The sequence below is a fragment of the Psittacula echo genome, assembly GCF_963264785.1.
Source record: "Psittacula echo genome assembly, chromosome: 12".
Lineage (NCBI taxonomy): Eukaryota > Metazoa > Chordata > Aves > Psittaciformes > Psittacidae > Psittacula > Psittacula echo.
In genome coordinates, this window is record NC_137747.1 from 10,151,035 (window position 1) to 10,177,889 (window position 26,855).

The 26,855-nt window shown below is 52.7% G+C and overlaps 1 protein-coding gene across 1 annotated transcript in view; it reads right to left on the reverse strand.

Moving 5' to 3' along the window:
* Window positions 1-25,771, reverse strand: part of CDH22 (cadherin 22) — a gene marked incomplete at both ends in the record, with an annotated part of 50,166 nt that extends 24,395 nt beyond the window's left edge. Inside the window, 6 exons of the mRNA XM_080627954.1 lie at window positions 56-309; window positions 1,083-1,270; window positions 1,814-1,981; window positions 11,420-11,539; window positions 20,594-20,888; window positions 25,547-25,771. Coding sequence (XP_080484080.1) covers window positions 56-309; window positions 1,083-1,270; window positions 1,814-1,981; window positions 11,420-11,539; window positions 20,594-20,888; window positions 25,547-25,771 — 1,250 coding nt within the window. The remainder of the gene's footprint in view (window positions 1-55; window positions 310-1,082; window positions 1,271-1,813; window positions 1,982-11,419; window positions 11,540-20,593; window positions 20,889-25,546) is intronic.
* Between the last annotated feature and the right edge of the window lie 1,084 nt (window positions 25,772-26,855).

Consider the following 26,855-nt stretch of genomic DNA (forward strand, 5'->3'; position numbering starts at 1 on the left):
TGTGTATCCCTGGCAGGTCACCCCATGCCCACTGGGGTTTAGACGGCTGCTTTACCGGACAGGACGATTTGCGGTGTCCGGGTCCAGGGCAGTGACCACCCCCACAACGGAGCCGATGTGTGCATCCTCTTGGACCTCCATCAGGTCGGAGGGGGGCCGGAACTCGGGGGGCTCATCAACGTCCAGCACTGAGACCCGCACGATGGTCTGGTCCCGAAAGGTGCCCAGGTCCAAGAAGCGCGGGTCCACGAACTTGTTGAGGGCCTCCAGCACAACGGTGTGCACCTTTTTTGACTCGTAGTCAAGAGGCTGGGACAACAGGAGGGGGTTAGCCAAACGCAGGCTGAGGGGATCCCCTTCCACCACCAGAGACAGCGGGGACACCATCAAAGCCACCCACTCCCCTAGCCCAAGCTCCCGCTGTGCCCACGCCAAGGGGGCAGGAGGAAGCCTCCAGCCTGCTCCCCCCAGCACAGTGTCCATGCTGTGGGTAGCCAGGATTCACTGGGAAGACAGCACAGTATGTGCTGCCAGGGGGTTTTGGTCATTAATCACCCTGCTATTATTTCCCCAGGGGATGCGAGCTGAAAGCAGTGGCCTTGGTGAACAATCATTCTTCCTTGCCTGCATCAAGTGTTCCCTTGATTGTTTTTGCCACCAAAACCAGAGACAGTTAAAGTGCTGTTGGTCAGAATAGGAATTGGGTGGGCATATTTCTCCTCTCACAGATGCTATCAGTGACAACTGCCAGCACTCCTCTCCGCAGCCCCACACAGAGCTTCACCTATGCAGGGCTCCCTCCGCTACCACTCAGGGAGCCCTGGGCAGGCTCCAGCAGGCACTGCCCTGCTGCTTCTGTTCAGTCTCTCTCCTCCCAGGCACAGGTCTGCGCTTTGCCATCCAGGCTGAACAGAGGCAGGTCTCTCCCTGCATCTGCAAGCACAAAAATTCAACTGCTACTGCAGTTGAGGAGCAGAGGAGCATTCGTTTCAACTCAAACGTAGCAGCAAGAGCTCCCAAAGGAAAGGGCCCTCCTAGAGATCTGTGCCCTCCATACCCAGCCAGCTTTCCTCAGCTCTCACCTTCTGCACTGTGATGACAGCCTCTTGGGTATTGCTGTCTGTGGTGACTTTGAACATCTCCACTCCTTCCTCATCCTTCACCTGGTAAGTCATATCCGTGTTCTCCCCGATGTCTGAGTCCTCTGCCTTCACCCTCCCAATAGCTGTGCCAACAGGGGCAGTTTCAACAACACTGAACTGATACATCTCTGGAGCAGAAAGAGATACCATGGTCACTGCTTCTGCCTTTGACCCCCCCCTGCCTCCAGCCTGACACAGCCCTTCACACCTCCCTGGGGGCACCCTTGGACTACGAGGGCTGCCCGAACTCTACCAGTGCCTATTCCCCAGAACGCCCTACCAAGAGAAACACATACCCCAGCCAAAAACAAGGGCTGAGGGAAGATAACTGGGGAGCACTGATATTTCAAGGTGCTGGGTGAAGTAAGGGCTGATTTCTCCACAAGGACAGTGCTCTGCAGTCAGTGTTCTCTGATTCTTTGCAAGCTTTACTATTGCAAGATTTACCATTGGAGCTGCCCCTCCACCATGCTGCCAGGCAGGGTCACATTCAGACCCAGGCAAGGAGTGTGTGCTGTGGTACCTTGGCACTGCCTGCAAGCAGCATGAGTGGCCAGGCTGGTGACCCTGCAGATATGGGCCAGGCTGTGCTGGGAGCTGAGCTCCTGCCCCACCACCCCCAGCAGGCAGGACCAGGACCAGTGCTCAGCCCCACCGCTGTTAGGACTTACTCTGCGGGAAGCGTGGTGGGTTGTCATTAACATCGGTGACTACGATGGTGACTGTGGTGGATCCGGACAGGCCACCCAGCTGTCCCGCCATGTCCGTTGCACGGATCACCACCTCGTACCGGTCCTGCGTCTCACGGTCCAGGTCAGCCACAGCTGTGCGGATCACACCTGGAAACCAGCAGGACAGTGTGAGCACGGGCAGGTGGCAGAGCATCTGCAGACACAGATGGGGTGAGGCTGGAAGGGGCTGCTGGAGATTACCCCGTCCAAGCCCCAGCTCTAAACAGGATCAGCTGGATTTCCCAGCCTCTGCATATGCCAGATGTTCCAACACTTCACCAATCTTCATGGCCCTTCCCTAGACTCACTCTGGTTTGCCCATGACTCTTACGCCTGGCAGCCCAGAACCAGGCACAGCACTTGGATCATCTCACCAGGGCTGGGCAAAAAGGACAAGTGACCTCTCTCCACTGCTGGTGATGCTCTTCCTAACACAGCCCTAGGTGCTGTTGCTGTCTTTGCCATAGGAGCACATTGCTGGCAACAACAAAGAACATCTGCTGGACCCCAGTGCAAAAGGGAGCAAACCCTTTGCAGCCTTCACAGAGATCATGTAAGCAAAAGCTGACTGAAGAAGAGAAGGGCTCTGGAGAGAAGAACAAGCCCAGGGGCTTGTCAGCCAGGCAGAAACATCCTGAAAACCCCCCACAGCCCAGGCATGGCCTCGGGTCCAACCTGACTCCAGCAGGTCTTTGCAACGGATTCCCAGGCGTGTTGCATGAAAGGTTCTGACTGCTGCTTCCATTGCAGTAGCTCTGACAGGGTTAAACTCCAGCTCGGAGGAGGTTTGTCTCTCCAGGGAGGCTGGTGAAGGATTGGCGGGGTCAGGAGTGTGAGAACTCACCCCAATATGGGGCTGCACTGGGGCCAGCCTCAAGGCTGGCACAGAAAGGCTGTGTAAAAGCCCAGGCTGAGTCACAAACCCCTTTTGGCACTAACCTGCAGCAGCCACTTACCCTTATCTGCTGTAGCAGGAGCCAGGCTTGCCGCAGAATAGAACCTGCCCAAGCTCCATCTCATGGGCTTCTGTGGCCCAAGCACGCCTGCAGGGACCCCCTGTCTGACTGGGGACACTGCATTTCCAAAAGTCTGTCTGTGCAAAACCCCTCATTTTCAAATGTCCCCCTCCGTTAAGCGGACCAGAGATGATGTTCATGCAGTGCCAGAGAATGCACTAGAACCTGTGGTATCTTCGTACTCGTTATGAAACGAAATCTCTTACAAAAGTGTTTATAGGTCTTCAGCATTCATCTGGGCTGGGGGGAAATTACCAGGACTGAAACGTAAAGGAATGTAAAACAAGAAACAAAGGGTAGTAAACCCCAGAAAATGCTGCGAATGGCGAAAGTTACTACTGCCTGTGTCACCCAGGAGTGGTTCATTTACATTGAAACAAAGCAGAGAAGAAATATTTTGAGAATGAAAGAAATGGCTCTGCTCTGAGGTGGCACCAGGGGCACACACGAGTGCAGGCACGGTTATTAGCGGCACATTCCCACTCTCCTATACCAGCAGCACCCCAGAACAGCAGGAATCAGCCTAAAATCCCCTCCAGCTCAGTTTCTTAACACAGACTTAGACGTTCGTTTATGTTTCTGTAATTGCTCTCTCTTCCAGGCTTTTCTGTTTAACTACCAGCTTTACCTCCTCCTGCTACGAACCGAAAAATCCATCTTTGCCTTCTTTCACCAGTAATCCTGCCTGGTGCCAGCGAGGCTGCAGGAGGGGATCAGGGTGGCCTGGCTGTGCCATGAGGGTCTCCAGTGAGGGGTCCCGATGGAGGGAACACTTTGCTCCTCCCTTGCCAGGGGATCACCCCCCTGGCTTTCAGCAACTTGTATTTGCTGAGGTGCCCTAAAGCATACGACGGCAGAGCTGCCCAAACTGCCTGGCTCAAGGCAGACACTGGGAGAAGCCTCCAGCACAGCCTGAGCACAGCGGAGGGCAGAGCTGGGTGCCAGCAGGCTGCAAAGAGGCAAGAGGTGGCTGGGTGCCAGCCGGCTGCCACTGCTTCCAATTCATGCATGATGTTGCGCACCGCAGCCCATGGCTACGGGTGGACGGCTCATGCCCAGAAGCCACTGGTGCTGTGTCCCAACAGCAGCCAGAAATACCACTGAGCCGGGAGGATGGACTTTCCTCCCCTTTGCATGACATTGCAGGTGCAGCAGGGGCTGGCAACACTGGTTTGGAGATATTTATCTCTCCTTGCTTCCTGAAACTAGCAATTATCCCAACGATTATCATTGTTAGGATTTATTATAGAGACATAACCACTGTTTCAGATCCTTGCAGTTCCCCCCCACAATTTCACCCAGCTTCCCTTGTCCCTCCATCATTTTAGTCTGTAATTACCTGGACTCCCACTGCCTTCAGTCACATGAATGGATGGGCTCCATCTCACCAACCGCCTCTTGAGCCAGGACCTGCCTGTTCACACACTCTCAGCCCATCTCTTGCTCAGCCTCTGGCACACAGCACAGAGCAATGCAGAAGTGCTGTAGGGAGCATCCCAACCCCTCCATAGGACAACAGCAGGTGTTCACCCTGTGATGGAGCCCAGGGTCTGCACTGGCTCCTTTATCCCAGTTCTGTTCAAGGGAAGCTGTTTGACCACAGTCCTACTCCATGTCATCCAAAGGACCAAGGAAGCATGCCAAGGGAGGGATGAACATGCTTGCAGGCACAAGCCCTAGCAAGAATCTCAATCTCCCATCTGAGCTCAGGCAGCACCGGCCTTGCCCAAGCACCCCAGGCTGCACAAGACTGGCCTCAGCTGGTCATGCATACAGGCTTCTCCTGTCACTCCACTATGAATGCAAACCCATTATTTCTGGGTAAGCACTATCTCATTGAAATTTAAGCAATTCTGTTAATTAACAGGGTCTGAAGCATTTTATAATGAAAATGATTCATGTCAGCACAATAGTGATGAATTGGGATGAGAGAGAAAAAGCTCATGCATTCACCAAGGCTGTAATGACTTAACTGAGCTGCTCGTAATGATATAGCTCATAATACACCATGCAAGACAGGAGGAAAGTGCTCAGGCGCTTCCCAGAACACCTCCAAGGTCACCTGTCCCAGCAGGAGGCCAATCCATGCCATTTGGCATGTGCAGAGCAGGACAAACGGCTCCAGTTCTTCTAGTGGCACAAGGCAGACAAAATCCTTGCCTTTGGCTGGGGTGCAGGCTGTGGGCAGAAACCACCTCCTGCCAAGATGCTGATTGCCCAGTCCATCCTGGAAAAGCAGAGTCTGACATGGAGGAACTGCCCCATGTCCCAGGCCTCCAAGAACCCCAGTGGGTTTGTCACCAAGAAAGCTGTTAGACCTAAAGCTGCATGGGCCACACCAGGTACTACCCTGCGTGTCGGCTCATTTTGTCTTTTAGGCTGAGGTACCACTTATCCTTTCCTGGCGGCCCTGACAAACGAGGGTCTCCAAACACACTCCACACCAGTTCCTTAAATATGGCACTGCCAGTGCTGCCATAAACACCCACCAGCAGCAAACTCACCTGGTTCCACCTCCTAGAGCAGCATAGCCTCTGCTCCCAAAACCTGACCCACAAGGACTCTGCAAAGCAGCAGCAAGCAATGGTGGCAGACCTGTCCTCAGGGCACAGAGACACAAGAGACAGGGACCTCCACTGCTATACGAAGGGAAAAGCCCTTTTTATCATCTCCCAAGATTCGCCTTCTTCAATGCAACTGCCAAGCTTTGTCCTTCCCAGACGCTGCTGACAAAGCAAGAACAATCTCCAGCTCAAACTCATCTCCCTAGCTCTTGTCAGCATCTGTTATAGTTGAATAACAGAGACACATGGTGGCATACCCTTTGGTACAAGGTACATGTGACTTTCTAGCATGATCCAGATTAATCAGTATAATTACTAGACAAGTGGACACTTATAGCACCACATAAATACCATCATATCTGCTCAAACTGCAGACACTCTGGGTGATAAAACCAAAGCAGGACAAAGCATTCAGCAGGCAACTGACTTCCAGGAACCCCATCATTATGGGCAATGGTCTACTCCCAGATACTTCCAGCTCAGATGTCTTCACATCTTCAGAGAACCTCTGGACAAGGCCGCTTCCTGCTGAGGGCAGTCAGGAGAAACATGTTCCTGCTAGAAAGCATAAACCAAGAAAGTCATGGAGAGGATGTATCCTCAGGAGTCTCCTGGTCCAACTACAGCTCAAAGCAGATTGGTCTTCAGAGGCAGATGAGATTATTCAGGACCACGTCCAATCAGGTTCTGAGTATCTCCAAGGATGGAAATGCCACCTTCATGATGACAAGTTTTACCTTCCTGCGTTTTGTGTCTTTTTACTATGCATGCCTAAGAAGAGTTTGGGTCTGGCTTCTCCATCTCCTCCTGTTCAGCTGGATAAAACAGATTCAGTCCTCCCAGCAGCCCATTCAGTTAAAGCAAACAGATCTCTGCCCCAGCACAGGGGTGGGAAGGCACCTGCCAAAACAGAGCGGAGACCCCTCACCTGTGCCCTCACCTGCAGGGATGTTAGAAATATCAATGTATCTGCACAGACATGAGCACTGCTTAAGGCAGACGTCCTGGAGGAGAGCAGCTCGCTGCAGGTGAGATCATAGCCCCAAGAACCAGCACTTCATCTGCCCTGGTTGGTGGAAGGTTCAGGACTCTCCAGCAAATAAGGTGCAGACCTGAGATCCAGAAAAGGAACATGGCTGTATCAGCTTCACCAAACTAAACAGCAGAGTTAATTGGAGGGGTGCAGTTAATTGGCTGAGGGATGCTGCAGCCTGCAGGTTTTGTAATGCAGGACCGTTCACAGCAGGTGGCCAGTCCTTTTGAAACCACTGTGTTCCTTAGGTCCTAAGGAGCTACTGCCACTGCCCTGAGAGGAGGTGCTTGCTCCTGGCTGGAATTAGCCTTGCCCATGCCAGCAGAGGCAGAAGCCAGCAGAGGCCCCCGCAGAGCACTGAGGGACGGGCCAGCACACTCACCCTTCCTTTGTCCCTTCTTTTGAGCTAAATCCTTTGTCATTTAATATTATTTCCCACTGCACATTGGTAGATACCCCTTAATTTCCTCAAGATGACCAAACATACAGCTTGGTCCCCAACAAACTGAAGTTCCTTCACCAGTCTCCGAGAAGGACTGTTAACATTCAGTCTTGCTAATAAGAGCAATCCCTTTTAATAAGCGTGGTTCCTCTGCAGCCTCTCATTGTCCATCCCTTGTCCCTTTGCACTGCTCTGCCGAATGAGCTTCTGGGATGGGCACAGACCTGCATAAACCCATGAGCACACACAAATACGCACATACAATATCTGCTTCCAGGCACCAAGGAGCATTTTTAAGAAACTGGCAAGAGCAGCAGAGAAACATGTTCCGCCTCCACAAATACAACAGTTCATCAGCCCAGTTCAGCATGCAGCATGCTCCCAGCAACAGCTCCTCTCCCAGTCTACCCCCACCACCCTGGGACAAGGGCTGTGATCAGTCTCTGAAGAGGGCAAGGCTGACAGGCAAAGGTGAAGCAACTAATGACTGCAAACGAATAACCATCAGCTTCATGCCAGCAGGCCAGTACTTCTTGTCCTGCTCTCCCTTGGCATAGGTATTTCTAAGCCCTCACCTGCTGTCTCCAAATCAGGAGACAGGCTTTAGAATTCAGGCACTGTTTTAAATACTCCTAAATGCCAAACTGCATTCCAATTAGCCTTCTGAGTCCTTCTGCCTTTTCCCTGCCTACAGGAGGATGACAGATCTTAAGAACCATTTCCTTTCAGCAAAAAGCAATATTCCCCTGCACTCTCCCACACTGACAAACTGGGTTTTTAAGGGAAGCACCAAATATCATGAGGCCTAGGATGTTATCTGCTGTGATTGTTCTGTAACAGTCAATATCCTTGCAAAGGGATGAACAAGATCTTCTGGGTGTGGAGTATTTCCACGTTTGCTCCTGAGGCTGTGGGCAGGGATTGCAGGCAGCAGCCAGTCTCCATGCTGGCCAGAGATGAGAAAGGGCATTACAAAGAACACGGGAAGAGATATGAGCAGCACACGTAGCTGCCCACAAAGAAGAGATCTGCACCCATAAAGGTGAATAATCTGCAGGGGTACAGAGTGTGCAGGGTGATAAAAAGCAATATGAAAAATTGGCCTGCAAATTTAAGTTCACACTTTCTCATGTATAAATGCACAGGGAGTCACATCCTCTCTGTGCCCGTCTCAGCATCTGAAGAGTGTAAGTTAGAAGGATCTTGGTGATGATGGGCTTCCTGGAGCTAGAATAGGAACAAGCACTAAACCTCCTGACCCACGTCCTGTGGAGCAGAGCTGGGGCTCCTGGCCACCCCGTGCCTGCCACAGCAGTGAGTTGCAAGGGAGACATGGCTCTGTGCAGTCACACCACAGTGCCCGCACCAGAACCAGCATCCACCACCACCAGAACTGGCTGTTTCCCAACAGAAGCAGCATAGCACACGTATGTGCCGACTGCTGTGAAAGCACATCCTCCTCCACCAGCAACAGGGCAGCCACGAGCAGTGCAATGCAGCTCTCCTGCTACAAAGAGCAAGCAAAGATCAGCTGCCCACTACCGGCAAACTGAGAATCAGTGAGGAAGACAGCACAAAGCCGAAATATGACAAATACCTGCAGGCTCTTGCAAGAAGCCTAGGGGATATTCTCGTAGCTGGCACAGAATATCATGCCTCCAGAGTTTGTGCATACAAAGCTCCCCACTCATACACCAAAAAAGCCAGTCGAGACCTTCAATCTGTGCAGGGTAAGTTCTGGGACCTGATTTGTGACACATAACACAAACCCACAGGCTGTTTCACTGAAACAGTTCTCAAAGCATGAGAGTGGCTGGAGTATATGAAAAATAAAAGCTCATATGCCACAGCTGGGCTTTTTCTTCACCATCATTCAACACTGCAGAAACTGGAATCATCCTCCACAGCTTTGTGGACACCAGCAAATGCCATGCTGCAGATCACACTGTTCTAATGGGGCCATTTAGTTGCTTTGCCCTCCAAAAAGATGTCAGACACTATGGGAATTCAGGGCTTATTGAGTGGTAAGACCTGGCATAGCATGGAACCCAGACAGTTTGGGTATGCCTTTGAAAGTCCCTTCAAATCCAAAATTGCAGCTGCATACTACAGCTAGTAACATCCAAGAACAGGAGACAAACTAAGCAACCTACACACAAGCCATATCCTGTACCACACTTGTACATGCAGCATCCATGCTATGAAGGACAGCTCAAAAAGAGCTGATTGTAAAAGCAAGGACAACCCGTGCTGGAAGGAGTTAGGGGCTTAGACAGTGTGCAAGGGGGCACACGCATGCATGGACCTGCAAGAAAAGGCAGAGAAAGAGATCAAAACCAAAAAGGGAAAACAAATTGTTCTTCATTACCATAAATTATAAGAAATGTAATGTGCCAGGTTTTTATGGTTCTTTTTATGGCCATTAGTAACAATGGTGGCTCTGAGAGCATCCATGCTGCTGCTGCAGATAATTAAATCTTACGCTGAGGGCAGAAGCTGGGCCACCCAGGTCAGTCCAAGCAGGATTCCCATGTGGAGCACTAAAAACCTATTCAAAAGTGGGAGCAGGATGGGATTTCCTTGGTGGATGTGCTAGCTCTGGCCAGCACCAGAGACATACAATGAGAAGTCCCCCGCCCGGCAGCACCAGCCCTGTCCCTGCTGTCCCCTGCAGCCCCTGTGGGACATACAGCTCATGCCAGGCATGAGACCATGGACAGAGCTGCGAGCTGCATCCCTGCAGCGCAGGTGAGCAGCCTCCAAAGGTGGTATTAGCTCAGATATCACCAAAGAGTCAGCCCTGATACCGGCTTTAACGGGCAGATACTCTGGGAACAGATGTGCTCCAGAGGAGCTGAGGACTCTTCTGCAGACTTGTCAGCAGTTTTGCCTTTATGAATCACAAGCAAGTAGAACAGTAAATCAACCCCCCAGTGTACGAAACAGACAGCTTGAGAATTAAGACACAAAAAGTCAAGGAACCAAGAAGCTTGGATTCCCAGGGTGACATTAATTCTCACCACAGTCCCACAGGGCACATTTTAGTTTATGCCTTAATACAGAGCATTAATGTTGATGCAGAAAACTGAGCCTCTGCACGTCCCAGCTTGTGCATTTTGCTCCCAGTGGTCCCTTGTCATTCTAGCAGCCAGGCTTCCATTCACACAAAGCTGTCTCAGATTAACAGGATCTCATATGCACCTGAATTTTCAGTGTTTAGCCAATTGCTTATCCATCCTTCCACCCCCAAACCAAAGCAAATCTGGGAGCAAAGAAAGCCAAGGGGCAGCAGCTTCTGGGCCAGCACTGGGTACAGCCCCAGGCTGCTTCTTGTGGACTCTCCCCACTGCATCAGCCTGTTCAGACAATGCGTCTTCCACTGTGTGCCCAGCTCTGCTGTCAGGCATGCTTGGGAGCACTCAAATTTGAGCCTTCCACCCACTATAGCTAGGGCTGATGGCACTGACAGGGCTGAGGCTGGCTTGCCCATGCCACCTGACCAGTTTGCAGGGGCTGCATGGTTCCACACAGATGCAGAGGCTCAGGCACACATACCCTCCTCACACTGTCCTTACACATGAGCCTCCCAACAAGTTTCACTGTGACTTACACAAAAACAGCCTTACAAAACATCTATTAGGCATCTATCACACAGGTCAGCCTGACAGACATTTGGCACTTCAGTCCAGGTGTTGATCTCAGTCTGTGCCAATAGGGTGAGGGACACTTTGCTGTCCAGCCTTCCAACAAGACCTGCAGCTACCCAGCAGTGCTTGTCCTTTGACAATTTTTCATTAAACTGTGGGTACTTTACTACATGCTTTGTGCTTTAAATACCTCTTATTAGCATTTGAGTGCCTTCCCTCAGAAAGCTTGCAAGGCTCCCATTAAGGGTAATGAGAGTCACACTCCTGGGAGGCAAGGAGAATATATACCCCAACATCTCCTGGTTATGGCCTACTCTAACCAGTATGTCAGAGCATCATCTGCCACAGATTTATTAGAGAGGCATTTTACAACAGGCTCTATTATAAGTTATTAAGGAATGGAGCAGCTTCTACTGTTCTTTCATTAAATATTAATAGAACATTTATAAACTGATCCTTAATTGAAAGTGTTACCTTTAATCAAGGCCCTGGTGATAACGATGCGGCCTTTGGTAAGGCCCTTCTGGTAGTACTAAAACCTTTCACACAGAGATTTGATGTGCCTGTGGGTGCAGTCCTGCTCTGGGCACAGCACGGCTCTGGCCAGTGCAGGCGCAGACAGAGCACCAGGCTGGCAGCCTCAGGTCTTGCTGCACAGTGCTGCCTGCTGCAGGCTCTGCACCCAGCCAGGCAACAGCCTGTGGGGCTATGTAGCTTGCTCTTAGCATCCAGTAATGCCTGTGCCATGAGTACCCCAGCACCAGTGGCTGGCACATTGCCACACACATCACACGCAAGGCATGTGGCTGCAGTCTGGTGCCCTGAGCTGGGTGCTGCTGCTCACCTGTTTTACTGTCCACAGTAAAGTGCTGCTCACCCTCCAACACACTGTAGACTACCCGGGCACTGCTCCCGTATGTGGGGTCATCAGCATCAGATGCCATCACCTGCATCACGGAGGTGCCTGCAGCAGGGACAAGGAGGAAAACAATGTCAGGGAGGAGGGGAGAAATGCAACACGAACCTCCAGGCCAGGGGCTGGCAGAATGGCTGAGCAGGGGCCAGCACTGATCACTCGCACATGCTGATGGAAACGAGACCAGCTGAGTGCAAATGCAGCAGTGCTTCCCTGCAAAAGTCCCCGAGCCAGGACTCCAGACACTGTTGCAAATGCCCCTTTTGTCCTGCAGAGGGGCAGGAGGGAGCAGGGGCTGCTGTCTAAGCAGGACCTGCTCTCAAGGAGATCACTGGTCTGAACAGCCAGCAGCTTTTCTCCCAGCAGACTCCTGCTGGACCATCTAGGAAGGAGCTGGGGACGAGGTGTTACCACCACAGCTGCCCCTTTCCTGCCAGCACTGACACTGTCAGCTCCAGCCCACAGGGCCTGATCCACACTGCAGCACCACATCTCTGCAGCAGACACATCTGCAAAGGGACAACAGCCATGGGAATGGAAAGGCTTCCACTTGGCCAGAGCCAGACACAGCACCACGTCCTCATGCTCTACACGTAGCAGGGCAGGAGGACTACAAATTGGATAACAGTCCATCGAATGTCTGCAATTAAGTTATTGATTTTCAATGCTACCTCATTAAACTGGGTGCTTCACTCCAACTGCCCCTGTGATGGCTTTAATTTGACATCATGTTCCATCTGGCAAAAGCAGGACCCAGGATGGGGCCAGGAGCAAAGGGGCTGAGATCTACAGAGACAGCAGAAGCAAGGAAAGAGGGGAAGCCTAATCCTACCTACACACACCTCTGAGAAAAGAGATTGTGTGACCTAAGACCTGTGACAGGCTACCCAGTTCAGCCTCTAGCACCAGCCTCAGAGCATCCCCACCCTACAGGTCAAGTGCTGGCACTGGTTACCTCTCTGCTGGGTTGACGTGCAGGATGGGAAGAGCCCAGAACTGCTCATAAGGAAAGATGAAACCAACTGGGAAACTCCCTGCTGCAAGATACTGTGAGGACCAGGAGCTGACAAGGCCAGCAGGGAAGCTGGTAATTTGTAATGGACAAGATCCCCCAGCAGTGATTACAGTCAAAAGGAAGGTTTTGCTTCAGAGATGCCTCCAGGGCACAAGACCAACCCAAACTGAAGGGGCCAGGAGAAAGCATTTCACAGCTCACACTGCTTCATCCAGCAGCTCTGCTCTGCCTCACACACCTCCTAGGGCTGCTGTGCAATCAGCTGAGGATCAGAGGTACCACACTCTGGACCGCAAGACTACCTGTTCTTCAGTGCATCCATCCATATGCTGCAAAGACAATCTCACAGGCTGATCTTGGCTAGACCCATGACATGAATAACCCAGAGCAAGGCGTACTACTAATTGTCAGGATCTGCGTCTAGATCCATTACATCCCCAAACACCAGAGGTACACACAAAGTCAGAAGCGGTCATGTCCCCGTGGGCAGAAATGGAGCTGGAACCATGCAAATGGAGGATGAGGAGCCCCAGTCCTGGGCCTTCGTCTTCCCCTGTCAGGAGAGACCACAAGTTCAGGACTTGCAGGCAGCCTGGGTGCTTCTGCACCAGCCCAGCCTGGGCTCAGGCAGGAGACAAGCCAGTGGAGATAGTGGTGCAGATGCAAGCAGCTGGGATGTACGCGCTGCCCACAGCCCAGTCGCTTCTGATCTCCTGGAAGGGGTGTTCACTGAAGGAAACAAGCAGTTACCATGGTTGCTTTTCACTCTCCCTGGCCTCTCTCTCATCTTCTCAGAGCTGCAGCTCTGCTGATAACATGAGAATCCCCCTCATCAGTCTTCAGCAACAAGCTAGTTTGCGTCAACTTATTTATGCTTTGCTGTCTCCAGTGAAGTTACGGTGCATCCCTGCCAGGCACGTCCAGATTACACCACAGCTACACTAGCTCCCTGTCTTGCCAACAACTGTTAAAGAAATTCTTTTGCTGCATTTCCTTGAAAGGGTCTGTCCTGCCTCCTCCTCTCCTGCCTGCCATCACACAACTCCTTCAGCAAGCATGAGCCAAGGCAAATCAGCCCCACACCAGCAACTCCGCTGTGTCCCTCATGGCATGTTCCTTCAGGAAGCTTTGGATCAGAGAGTGGAGAAGGAAGTGATCAGCAGGGTCTCTGAGCAACCTTCTCCCTGCTGTAGCGGAGAAGCCCTGCTGGGGACACTGGGGGTGCCAAAGTCTGAGAATCACAAAAAGCACCGTCTGCCCCTGTCAACAGGGAGGGCTCCTGCTGCACCCAGCCGGGCAGCAACCAGCTGGAGTCCCTGCCCAGCACCCACAGCAGCTCCTGCACCCATTGTCACCACACACAGCACCTTGCACAAACACCCCATGCTCCAAGAACCACTTCCTCTTGCCTGGGCACCTCAGAGGCAAGAGTTAGGAGATCCAAACCCACTCGCATGTACATGAGCCCATCAGAGTTCTTCACCTGCACTTGCCCTGTACACAGAATAACCTGCATCAGGACTCATGCATGCAAACAAGAGCAGGTGCTCCAAGGACTATGCCACAAACCTCTGTTCCAGCCATCTCAGCGCTGTCACCCCACAGGTACCGGTCCAGGTATCATTAAGGAGGCGATCACTAAAAGGTTACAGTAGGCTCTGCATCTCATGCTGCTTCTCCCCAGATGAATTCACTCAATTGCATCATTCCCCTACCAACCCATCCGTCAAACAGCTATCCTCCTTGTGTTCCAGTAACTCCCTGAACACTGCAAACTGCAGCAGTGCAGAATCCAATGGGAGACAGGATCCCTGCCCACCCAGAGGTGAGGTTTAGTTGTTTTAAGCCATGCCCTTGACAAGCCAGATAGGTTCTTATCTCAGTTTTTCACAGAAGGCTGAGGACCCATGGGGTTGCCTCTGGCTGCTGAGCACTCCCAAGCACTAGAGCAACAGGGCTGTGGGGCAGCAGATCCAGGCTCCAGGTCCCAGGCATGAGCCCCATGTCTGAGACCAGCGCTTTCCACTCTAGTGCAAGGGGAAACCATGCAGCATGAAGAGCATTCAGCAAGGCACCTTCAGCTGGAGGCAGAAGGATCACAGCAAAATGCCCTTCAGCTGAAGCCAAGAGCCCTGAAGGTGATGAAGGCTCTGCCCATCCCCACCTGCTCTCACAGCATCTCATTAGCAGATGAGCAACAACAGCAGGTAGTTACCATTAACCCCACCTTGTGACTTAACTTCTAGTCTGTGAAGATGCAATGCAGCCTGCTGAATGTCACCTATAGTGTGTCAGGAATCTAGGAGTCCAACTTCCCAGCATCCTCTCTTAACCCACATTTATACCTTTTCCACCCCTTCCTCCCTCCCCCTCCCTTTCAATGTGAAGAACAAAGGTCTTGAATTCCAGTTTATCCTGATCCCCTCCTTCCTGTGGAGACAAGCCTAGGAGTACTGGCTCCCACCCCTGCTCTAAGCATAGCACTGCCCACAGCAAGTACAGCATGTACAACTTTTATTTAGTGCTCTGGCATGTATCTTAGCCATAAAAGATATGAGAAATAAAACCTAAACATCCATCATGTACTGCATAACCCACCTCCCATAACCAGAAATCCTGAACTCATATCCAGAGAGATAATTAGACATGTAAAATGAGAGAGACCTCAGCCCCTCCCCTGGCCAGCTCACCCCACAGAACCAGAGCAAACCATACATTTTGCATAAAGATTAACAAGTCAGAGTCCATCTCTCACTCTCCTGCTGCAAAGGGTGAGGTCTGACACAACAGATCAAACGGGTTTCTCCCAGAGGAAAAGCGGGGCAAGACCCTCACTTCCAGAGCAAGCCTCCCTCTCAGCCCTGGGGCTGCAGAGCAGCGGGTGCCGGCCAGGCTGGGTGCGGGAGGTGACACAGACCCTGGCCACCGGCAGCGCAGCCGGGAGCTGGTGTCAGTGCAGAGGGGCTCAGCAGCCAGCTCCAGAGGTGCCCGGCACTGCCCCGGGAGCTGCCAGGATCGAGGAGCCGTCTGCCACAGCACAGTCCCAGGCCAGCCCCGCAGGCAGCGGCTCAGCACCAAGTGCCTTGGCTTGGATGTACCGGGGCAGAGCCCCTTTGAAATACTAATGCAGCCCTGTTCTAGTGTCCATCACCACCTTCCCTGCAGGACCCAGGGCCTTTGCAGCAGTTTCAGCCGTTCACCTGCACACAGGAGGCTGATGGCTCCAGACCACTTGCTGTGTCACTTGCTCCAAGCACATTTAGCTAAATGCTGATAGATGGCGCATCCAAGAGTATAAAGAGGCCCTGCACTGAATCCACAAGCAAGCAAATGGAATCCATCACTTCCCCAGGGACAGAAGCACTCCAAGCCTACAAAGAGACAAGCAGGTAGCAGGAAAAGCCAACACTTGTTAAATTTGACCACCCCTCCACACCAAAGACCTTCACCCCTTCCCTGGTGGGGGCAGGATCCTCCTGTTGCTCCCCGGAAAGCTCCAGGGCTACAGCCTGCACCTCCAGCTCAGACACAGCCCAAAGGACAACTCTACCCATGCTTACAGAACCCCTTTCCACGCAGCATCCAGGACAGCACATGGTCATTTCAGCCCTGCAGAATAAAAAGCACCCTGAGAGGAGTGCTTTGTCATGCAAAGCCACACACGCTGGACTGATGCCCGAGTGCAGCACTCTGGTCTCAGAAAACCTGGTTGCTGTGGGGCTGGAGGCAGCTGAGATTTTATAAACAATGCAATTTACAGCTTCTGTCTTGCCCCAGGACAGGCAGTGGCTGATGCACCCCAGAAACAAGCCAACAGGATATCAGGGAACAAAATAAACCAGGGCAGCTTAGAAATTACTGGAGCAGAAGTGAGTTTCTTGCAATCTCAGGAACATCCTGACTTGGTAGAAAGCCAAATCAGACCCAGAGGAGATTCTGCAGAGCCCTCAAGCCCCACAGGACATGCTTGAGGGAGCTAACCTGGCTGTGGTGGAATTGCTAAAACATACAACTATGGAAATACCCCTTGGGTGTCTGGCCAGAGAAACCCATTGCTCATTGGACCCCAGCCCTGGCACCAAGCAGGTAAACACGGCGTCTTGGGGAACAAACCCATGACCAAGTGCACTGTGGGAGAGGACACTGAGGACCAACAGGCAGGGCAAGCCCCAGCTCCAGCTTCCTCCTGCCCCAGCAGCTCCCAGATGCATACAGGAGTTCCGAGCACTGTCTATCAAGAAAAGAAAAAAGCTCAGGTGCCTGCAAGCATCCTGGCTGCAGTGTGGAGATTAAACAATTTCTCTTCACAATAATCACTTCTGCATTCAGCCAGCTTTGTGCTAGAGCCAGGGCTTGACCCCAAGTTTCTGTCTGTACAGCCAAATCGTCTCTAATATGGACTTGCTGCTACACAAAGAAATAAGGAGAGCAAAATGCCCCAAGGGAGGAGTGATGTTCTGGTGAAAGGATGCACATTTCCTAGCACGTGCCTCACTCTGGGTTCTGCACGCGCCCCAAATAGCCCAGAAGTGAGCTCTGGGCTGCAACATCACTCTGTGCAACCACCAGTGATGTCTCACAGGAGGCACTGTGTGCTGGATTTGGGCTCATTCCTGCGTGTGGCTCCGGTGCTTTGTGTGGGAGGCTGAGCACGGAGAGCCCACTGCCCTGCTGCAGCTCCAGCTGCCTCCCTGCAGCCTCAGGTCAAACTTGCCTCCTGTGCACCCCAAGAGCAGCATTCAATGCCTTTTCCTTGTTCTTTGCAGAGGTTTACAGTGAGTCTGGATGAGTTCATGGAAGACAGACAGTGAAGTCGGCTAAACCCACGGAAACCACTCACAGCTGAAGAAATACCCTGACTGAAACCGGTTACTGGCTGGGAGAGTATTAAGAGGCGCATCACAGATGCTGTGTGCTGTTCCTCCTCCTCCGTAAGCATCCATTTTGGCCACTGTCAAGACAAGATCTTGGTACAAAGAGGCCTTTAGTCCGCCCTGACTTACTTGAATAGCCTCAAGCAGCACGTATGCTGTCCCTGCCAAACATGCTGCCCCAGCCCCAGCGCAGAGCAAGGGGCAGGTGTGTTGCAAAGCACTCCTAGCTACTTGGTGAGAGTGTGTGTGGTTCTCTCACCTATTATTCCCTCTTAGACACTAGGAAATCAGTCGACTTTCTGTCCCAATTAGTACTCCTTCATTATGCAAATAATGTCCTTTGATCTGCTCCTGCTGTCACAGAACGGATCTGACCGTATTTGTTTTATTCCTCTTTATGCCCCAGGAAGGCACTAGCTCTGGGAGCTGGGACTATGCTTTTGGCAGGGAATGGAGAGCTGCGGCTGATAGCTGCCATGAGTTAGAAGGAAAACCACACACTTGGGCAACCCAGAGCACAAACCCTGTGAGGTTTGGGATGGCAGGAGCACAGGAGGAGGAAGGGGGAGGCCACTCTTCACTTTTCAGGCCTGGCCACCGAGCAAAGGCTGTCAGAGAAGCAGATACAGGGAACGAACAGCTCCCTACAAACAAATTCCAAGCTAGGCAGTAGCCCCGGCCACTGGGGTGGGCCCATCCTATCCACTTCCCCAGCAAAGATCAGGAAAACATCTGTACTCAAATGGAGCAGAGAATAGGCATGCTCACCAGCAGGTCCCCAGGCTTTGACCTTGATGTTAATGCATTAATAACCAGTCCCAGCTCTGCCCGAGCTGCCCAGCCTTCCTTGGCTGGTACAGAAAGTCACCTCCATCCACAGTCAGCAAGGCATGCTCCCTATTCACTCTTCCCAAGCTTCCTTATTTATGCTTTTGCAGGATGCCTCCATCCTGTAGTTTGTGCTACCTGTTCCTGGGCAAATCACTGCTAAGCCAAGGGAGAACCGAGAGGAAGCTGGGGCCTTGCAGCAGCAGCATGTGGGTACCTTCCAGGCTCTGCATTCATACTGCAGGGGACCACACGGCAGCACCATGCGATGACGCATGAAGCTCTCCCTTGCGCTGTTGGATGGGCCATCTCCAGGACTGAGCTGCTACAGAGGAGCCCTTATGCTCCCTGGGGTGGCCAGGCTATAGGAAGCTCCCAGCTTGCCACAGACAAACAGACATCAGCCTGGAAAGCAGAACAGGCTCATGGTTCCAGCTCCCCTGTCTGAGCATGCCGCTTGGAGCACAGCCCACGCTGCTCACAGCAATTCTCTTTACTTTTAACTTCCAAGTATTTTAATTTGCAGGAATCACCTCCTTTCATGTTGTGAAACCGTGTTTCTCTTTCCCTCTGATCTCCAATTTTGCATAGAAACTGTCTCCTTTGATACGTCTTGTTCACATCAGTCTGATCAGGCAGCTCTGTAATTGTTCATGATTTTCAAAGAACTGGAATCCTTGTCTAATACTCAGAGTTGAGAATTCCTTCCTTTTTAAATGTTGTTCAAGCAAGATAGATTAATTTAATTTCTTTCTTCACTTTGGGAACGGGATGCCTCCTGCTTTGCTGCCCACATGCTGTCTTTCATTTCTCCAGGAGCACATGGATGTAGTTCAAGGGGTCACTCTGACTCGGGAAAGGATTATGCAGGTAAACGGAAGAGGAAGGAATGCTCGGGATACCTCAGGAGAGATTGTTCTCCATCTGTCAACTGAAATCCAGGCAGTAGCAGCTCCTCTGGTGTGGGCAATTTCTGCACGTCTGTAACCTGCTGGAGGCCATGCACCAGTCTTACAATATGCTGCACATCAACCATGGAGAGGCAGAGCTCCATCCTGAAGCAGCAGACTGAGCATCCCCTGCACTCTGCTCCCAGGATGCCTCCTCAGCTAGACCTGCCCGCCCAAGCGCAGCAGGACTCAGCAGGTTCACCCAACAGCAGAGCCCCTCATGCAGCTCAGCCAGGCTGCCCCAGCCCCACCAGGGTGCTCCCTGTTTTCCCCCCACCCACCTTCCCGGCACTGCCACACTCCCCTCGCTGACTCATTCCTTGCTGACAGTGCTGGGGACCTGCCTTATCTTTGATGTCAGTCAGCCTTTTGCAAGCTGTCTCCTACCTCCATGCAGCCTTTGGAGAACAGTGATTTATAGTTCCCTGCCTGCAGCGAATGCTGACACATGCTCCGGCCAGTCAATGGGGGATAACAGATTGTCTGATGTGGATGGGGAATGGTGTGACATTCTGGGCAGTGCAGCAAGCCAGCCAGTCTCCGTGTGCACTTGAGCTGTGCTCAGCAGCACAGAAACCCAGCACCAGGCCAGCACAGAGAGCAAGGGCAGCAATGCTGCAGTTCATACATCACCCTGTACCCTTCCTGACACTGAGGTGAGTGCAGAGCTCACTGCCCTGCTCTGCCATGCTTAGGAGAATGGACTTGTACAGCCTCATGGCACATGTCCCAGCCTGGCCCCTCAGCAGTTCAGCAAGGCTGATCACCAATGGATTTAAAGATGCTGGTGGCAAGAGGATGGGGGCAAGGGGACAGTAACATGGGGAAGCCACACTTCTGTTACAGGGACATGAATTCCCCAACCTCCATCAACAACTCCTGAGCCCTCAGAGGAAGGCAAGAGAGGGCCAGGTGAGAGGGGCTTGGCAGTGCTGCATGGGGATGCACAAGGGGATGGCTGAGCTATCACAGGGCTCTGGACAGCAGCAAAGCAGCGCACAGAGGATGGCCTGAGGAGGGGCTGAGGCACAGGCTACCCGAGAAGGAGAAACACCACTCCAGCTGATCTGCACCACAGGCATGCAAGGGCTCAGCTGGTCTCTGTCCCCTCCCCTCCTGTGTTTGGGAGTGAGTGGGCTGTGCAAAACCAGGGTAAATGCTCAGTGGGCAGCTGGCTCTGCCATGGCCCATCCCAAGGGCACAGCTTAGGGCTGAGACTGAGCGCTCAGCCTCAGGCTGGCAATCAGCTCAGAGGATTTATTCACTTGTTTTCCTTAAGCCACCTTATTTATTTTTCCCTCTTGGCTCCCTAGCTCTGGTCTCATCTGGAATCCCTGGCATTTGGAGGTGGTTTTGCAGGGTGCAGCAGGCTTAAGGTTTGACAGGAGCGGCACACAGGTTCCCCAGCCCACCTCCTCCCAGCCAGGAGACCTACCGATGGGGGACAGCTCCGCCACACTGCCGATGTAGGGCCCCTCCAGGAAGCGCGGCTCGCTGTCGTTGATGTCCTGCACCTTGATGATGAACTCTGACTCAGGCTCCAGTAGCTGGTCCGTCTGCCGGTCGCGGGCCTGAGCCCGCAGCGTGTAGAAGGTTTTCTGCTCCCGGTCCAGGCGCTCGGTGGCATGGATGTCACCTGTGATCTCATCGATGAGGAAGATAGTCCCTGCGCCCTCCCCGGAGATAGTGTACTTGATGGAGCCGTCCCCCTCATCCGAGTCTGAGTGGATCTGTCAGGGAAAGAGGGAGAGGGTAGGAGTAGGCTGGGGCCATGCTTGTGCCCCTGTGGCCAAGACTGCATGATGTGGAGCCCATGGTGCCTGTGTGATGTCTGTCACCAGGGAGAGGCACAGAGCACCACCAACTGATGCCTGGGCATGGAAAAAGGCTAAATAAATTGGAACTTCAGCCCTAGCTATGCCACCCATACACCTGGCAGATCACAAATCCTGCCACTACCCATCCACACCACAAACCAAGGGACAAACCCACCACTATGAGGTTCAGAGATGATGGAAGAGGTAAAGACAACTCAACAGGACCCCAAAAAAAGAAGCTTCCCTGTGGGCAAGGCCTCCAGACCCCAGTGTGGGATCATCTCTCCCAGGCTGCACAAAGCAGATCAAGGTATAGAGGCAGCTCTCCACCAGCATCTGTTCCTACCTGCCCACTCTGCCCCACCACAGCTGCTCTCTGCCTTCAGAGCAGTTGGTGCTGACAAGACTCCCTGCTTGAGAGCTCAGGTACTCGCTGAACATCTGTATTAGGTTTATGTGGCAGGGCAACAGGGGAGTCAACCCATCACAACATCACACCCACAGCCCCCACGCAAGCAAAGACTGCAGGAGAATGTGACAAATCAGGCCCATGTTCAGGATGAAAAACAGACCCTGTGGAAGATGCTTTTGTAGCCAATCTCCACTTCATTTTCTAATTAAGACAGGGTTTGAAATCAGGAAAAGAAAGGGTAAACAGCTCCTCACGGACCAGAAGCTGAGTGGAATCCAGGCCAGACATCCAGAGATAATTTTATTGGTGGCATTAAACTGAGTTATGAGGTTGTTACAATCCAGCCACTTATGAGAAATCTATTAACAGTAACTGGACAGGCAGAATGCATCATGACAGAGAGCAGCATGGGCATTAATTGGGACAACCCATAACAGGACAGGACCCTGGAAAAGTTTCATCAGCTGCTTTCATTTGCTTCATACAATTTCTGCTTAAAATGAGCAGTCGTGTGTGTGTGTGTCCCAAAAAACCTGTCCATTAATCGGCTAATGAAATATGAAAATGTTTATGGGCCATTCAATCTTCAAAACTGCAGTTCTATAATCCACCTTTCAGACATACAGCTCTACCAGCAAGAATTTATACCAGAGCTGCCTCTTTTTTATGATGCCTTCATTATATTTGTCTTGTTAGATACAGTTTATATATTTATTTCATGAGGGGCCCACACGTTAGACAATTCACTGCATTTTGCAGAACATTCACGTATTACTGCCCATGTTGCAACATCTGCCTGGAAAGGAGACCTTCGCTCGGGTGGCTCACAGGGCTGAGCTCAGCCCTCCTCCCTGGCTGCTGGAGCGCCTGCTGCCCCTCCAGTTTATCATCCTCTCCTTAGTGTTCATTACTCTGCCAGGGATCAGCACAAAAACACGCACCTGGTCTGCACAGCGCAGGTAACAGAAACCTGCATTTTCCTATTGAACACCAGGCTCATGACTAATAATTAGGCCAGAGATAAACCACCAGCACCTCTTCCTAGAACCACACTGAGCTCTCAGCACATCCTCTTCACATGTTTGCTCATCACTAACTGCTTGGAGCAGACACTGGATCCCTGCAAAGTGGAATGCTAGGAAGAAAAATGGATCCTGGGCTCAAGGGGCTGCAGAGATTGATTTACAAGGGAAGATTAAAAGAGCTAAATCTGTGCTGCTTGGCTGAACAACAACTAATGGGGGAGGGCTGGATAACAGACTGCAGACATCTGAGGGGAGATGCCACAGGCCCAGACCACCACATCCAGGGGTGCTCCTGCCGCTACAGCAGGCAGGTAAGGGAGCAGCATGCTCCCATGCAGGCTTGGAGACCCCAGTTGCACCAGGCAGCCCTGGCACAGCACAGACCCTCTGCACCTTCCCCCAGCTCTACCCTGGTGTGCTGCGCCCGGGAATGGAGGGAATTCCCTGCCTGCAGCTCAGCTCCTCTGGCCAAGGACAAGCGTCCGCAGCAGCCAGGCTTGTCCAGAAGGTGGACAAAATGCTGATCTGTTCAGTTTGTTAAACAGGAAAATAGCTTCCTTGTCCAAGAAGGCTTCAAGGAGGAATTTTACAAAGCCATTAATTACATACTAATAATTAAATCAAAATTAAATGTGAGCAGAGGTGCACATTCCTTATTAAAAACAATTAAACAGAAAGCACAGATACACAAATCAAAAATTACTCTGAGGCTGGAAGAGAAAGAAAATCAAATAAAAACTAGCCCATAATAAAGGCACACTCTGTTTGCTCCAACTCCTAAAGCCCGAGTTCATCAATTTTCTTTAAATATTAGCAACTTAATTAAATCTGCTTTTTTCCCTTTAATCCTCTCCTCTATCTAAAATAGATCTGTCCACATGCAGAAGTTTGTAACTAGTGCTGACCCCATAATTCTATTTAAAAAACCCAAAGAAATCCACATCAAACTGACAGCAGCCTCGGGGGAAATTACAGTTCAGAAGGATTAGCTGGAGAACCCAGATTTTACAGAAATGGTATCGGCCCTTCAAAAAGCACATGGAAGTGTGCAGGAGGTGCTGATGGAGGGTGAGCCCCAGCCACACCACAGGGAGACCTGGGTCCCCGGTGCAGGAAGGCTCCGGGGCCCACCGGCTGTGCCACGAGGGCTGGCAGCTCCAGGCAGCCACCCCACCTTCTCTAGGGGAAAGCCTGACCCAGGAGCTGCCCTTGGGAGCAACTCACAGGGAGTGGATTTGGGCGAAGGCTGGCCCTTTATCCTGAGCAGGGTGGGTGCTGCAGTGAACGGTGTGGAAGGGGACTGTAAAATGGGTTAGTTGTAGGTGCCTGGGTTCATTTTGGAGCCGAGGTGGTTGCTAGGCTACCTCTGGAGTTTGACAGGGCCTGATGCTTCCAGTCGCTTCCCAGGGGAGCTGTGAATTAGCTGTAACTGCATCAAGTGTGGTGGCAGAGGAGTGCAGCTCTCAAGCTTCTGCTGAAATGGACACAAATCACCACTGAAATCCCAGCTGGCCCCTAGCCAAAAAGCCCATTTTCAAGGCTCCTCCAGACTGATGACCAGACAGCCAGGGCTGTCAGGCATCCCTATTGCATGAGCTCTTGGGCACTTCCTTTGGGGAGAGCCCAAGCGCCTCCAGCAGCAGCTCTAGCTGGCTTGCAGCATGCTCCTCTGGTCCCAGCAGCCAGCGCTACCTTCATCGGTGTACAAATAACACCATCCCAACATGTGGGAGCCACAGGACAGCTTCTCCACAGCTCCCAGAAAGGGCCAAAGCTCTGGAACCCTGAGGCAAAATGCTCCTTCAGGCTCAGGACACCGGGAGCAGAGGCCCATGGCCAGCCTCCCCTCGGCCCAGGTCACACATCAGGGAAGCAGCGAGTTCAGACGCAGTCCTGCCCAGGAGGCACTGCTACCTGCCAGCAGCCCCACGTTTGCCAGCACTCCCCTCTGCAGGACACACAGGCAACGGCAAGAGCCAGGACAGCACCAACAGCAACCGGCTTGCAGAGAAGGGAGACAGCCAGAGGGAGACTGGGACTGCTCCAGCACAGGGAAGATCAGTGTGCTCCAGCAACTCCATCACATCTTGTCACGGCAGAGCAGGATGCACTGGTTACCACAAGCCCAAAACCTCCCAGTTTCTCTCCCTGGATGTTTGTGGATGCAAATGCCTGTGCAAAGCCCAGCAAGGACATGGTCCTGGGAGCAGCAGAGTAACGCAGTGCAGCTCCTGGCCAGCACCCAGCAGCACCCATAGCACAGGCCTGATGGGCAGAGCTACTGCAAAACCTAAGAACGTTCTATCAACTGCTGACCCCTCAGGGTCCCTCCAAGCCCTGCACCCCCACACCAAGCACCTTCTACACCACACTGTGAAGGCTAGCCAGAGATACATAAATCTTATAACAATCTTCCTCTGGCCACGGATAAGAGTAGGATTTCCATGCCTTAAACAGAGAGGACATCTTTGCCAGCCCCAGCTTGCAGAGAGAACTAGCGAGGAAACAGCTGCTGTAGCTTGCAGGTCCAACAGAGCACAGTCCTTCCAGAACCAGGAGGGAGCCACATGGAGGCGCCACCCAACAAAACCCAGCAGCACATTATCCACACGCTAAAAGGACTAGGGCAAGGGATGGACCATCTTCAGGAAGTCAGGGTTGCACTTAAGGCAGCAGCTACTGTATCAGGAAAGCTCTTGGTGCTACAACAGTACTGGCTCCCAAGACATGGCAGGGACTAGTGTGAGCACATGAGCAGATGCCAGCCTGGTCTGAACATCTGCTGCAGCCCAGCAGATCTTCCCAGAGATGTGGCTGAGCCTTCCACACTGCACCCCCACAACATGCAGAGCTGCACCCACCCAAACACCATGGGAACCCAGCACATGACTGCAAGAACATCGATGTGAACTTTGGTGTGCTCCTGCCCTAAAGTCTCTGGGAGCACATCAGCCTCACCACCCCAGAAGGCACCAGGCTCTTGCCATCCCAGTCCAGAAAGTACTTCTCTAACTAGGCCCCCACAAGCAACCTTCATGCAGACCCTCTTTCCCTGCCAGGGTCAAACATGCTGTTGGCACACTCTGTGCTGCTGCTGGCTTGGTTAGCCCCATGGAGACATTTGGTTACCTTACCTTCCCCACATAGAGCGGCTCTGTGCCGGTATACTCCTCCACCACAAAGAACTGATTCCAGACCCAGCCACGCTTCACTCGCCCACTGGCCAGCAGCGCGGGGTCTTCTGGCTGCCCCGGGCCAGGGCCCTCAACAGAAGTGTGCATGGCCCAGGCTCCCAGCTCCTGGATGGCGCAGAACAGCAGCAGCATGGTCCACAAGAAGCCCTGCAGACCGTTCGCCATTGCACTTTAGGAGGCTGCGTGAGCAGTAGCTTTTGGACAGGCAACTGGCATCCTTTAGGGAAGAGGAAAGCCCACACTAGCAGCAGAAGGCTCCCTGGTCAATGCAGAACATTCCCATCCTTGTTGCACGCCATGTTCTGGAGCTGGAACACTTCTGTCCCAGCAGGCTGGAGTCACTTCTGTGACAACACACGTCCCAGACGGCCTGCTGCTAGCACAGGAGCAGTCAGTGCTGGTGCCTCGCCAGCTGCTCCTGGGCCTCCAGAGATGAGCCTGGCGGCTGGCATTTGTCCCCAGGGACAGAGCAGTGCGGCTCCCTTCCTGGCTGGGGAACAGGGTCACGCGCTGCTGGCTGCCCACCCCGCCAGCAGGCAGTGAGCTCCGCAGCAGCGAGTGGGGTACGGATACCCGCAGCGGGCATCCACAGGAAGGGAAGGGAAGAGAAACTTCGCCACGCACGGTTTCACAGAGGAGTCAATGGGATGAGCTGCTGTGGCCAGCGTCTGCCTGTTCTTTGGTGGCCCTGGGCTACTGCGCGAGGGTTGTGGCAGCAGAGGTGCCTGTGTCACACGTGCAGTTCACAAGCCCATTTGTAACTCCCATCTTTCGAGAGATGACATTCCAGCACCTTGCGAAGGGTCCTTTGCCCAGCTGATGCCGATCACTTCCATCATCTGCTGGCTTACACAGGGAGGTGCAGGGTAGCCGGTAGCATCCCCAGGAGCCTGGAAAAGACCAAGGTGTCAGTGCTGGTGTGAGAGTGGGTCTCCATGCCCCGCCGCCTGCAGCCTTGGTCACTGTGTCCCACCCTGCCCTGCCCCAGGTGCCCCGCCACAGAGCTCAGCCCCCATTAGAGCAGATATCCCAGAAAGGAGGGCAGAACTGCATAGAACTGCAGCAGGTTCTGCAACACTATGGATGTCTGCTTGTCCAGCAAGAGCTCCAAGACCAAGAAGCCCCCGTCACAGGTACCTCTTTACCATGCTGCCCTGGTTGAGGACTGGAGCGGAGTCTGCTGCCAGAGCAGGTCACCACTGCTCGCACTGGTGGGAGATATGCGGGCAGGACCCTGGCATGGCAGAGC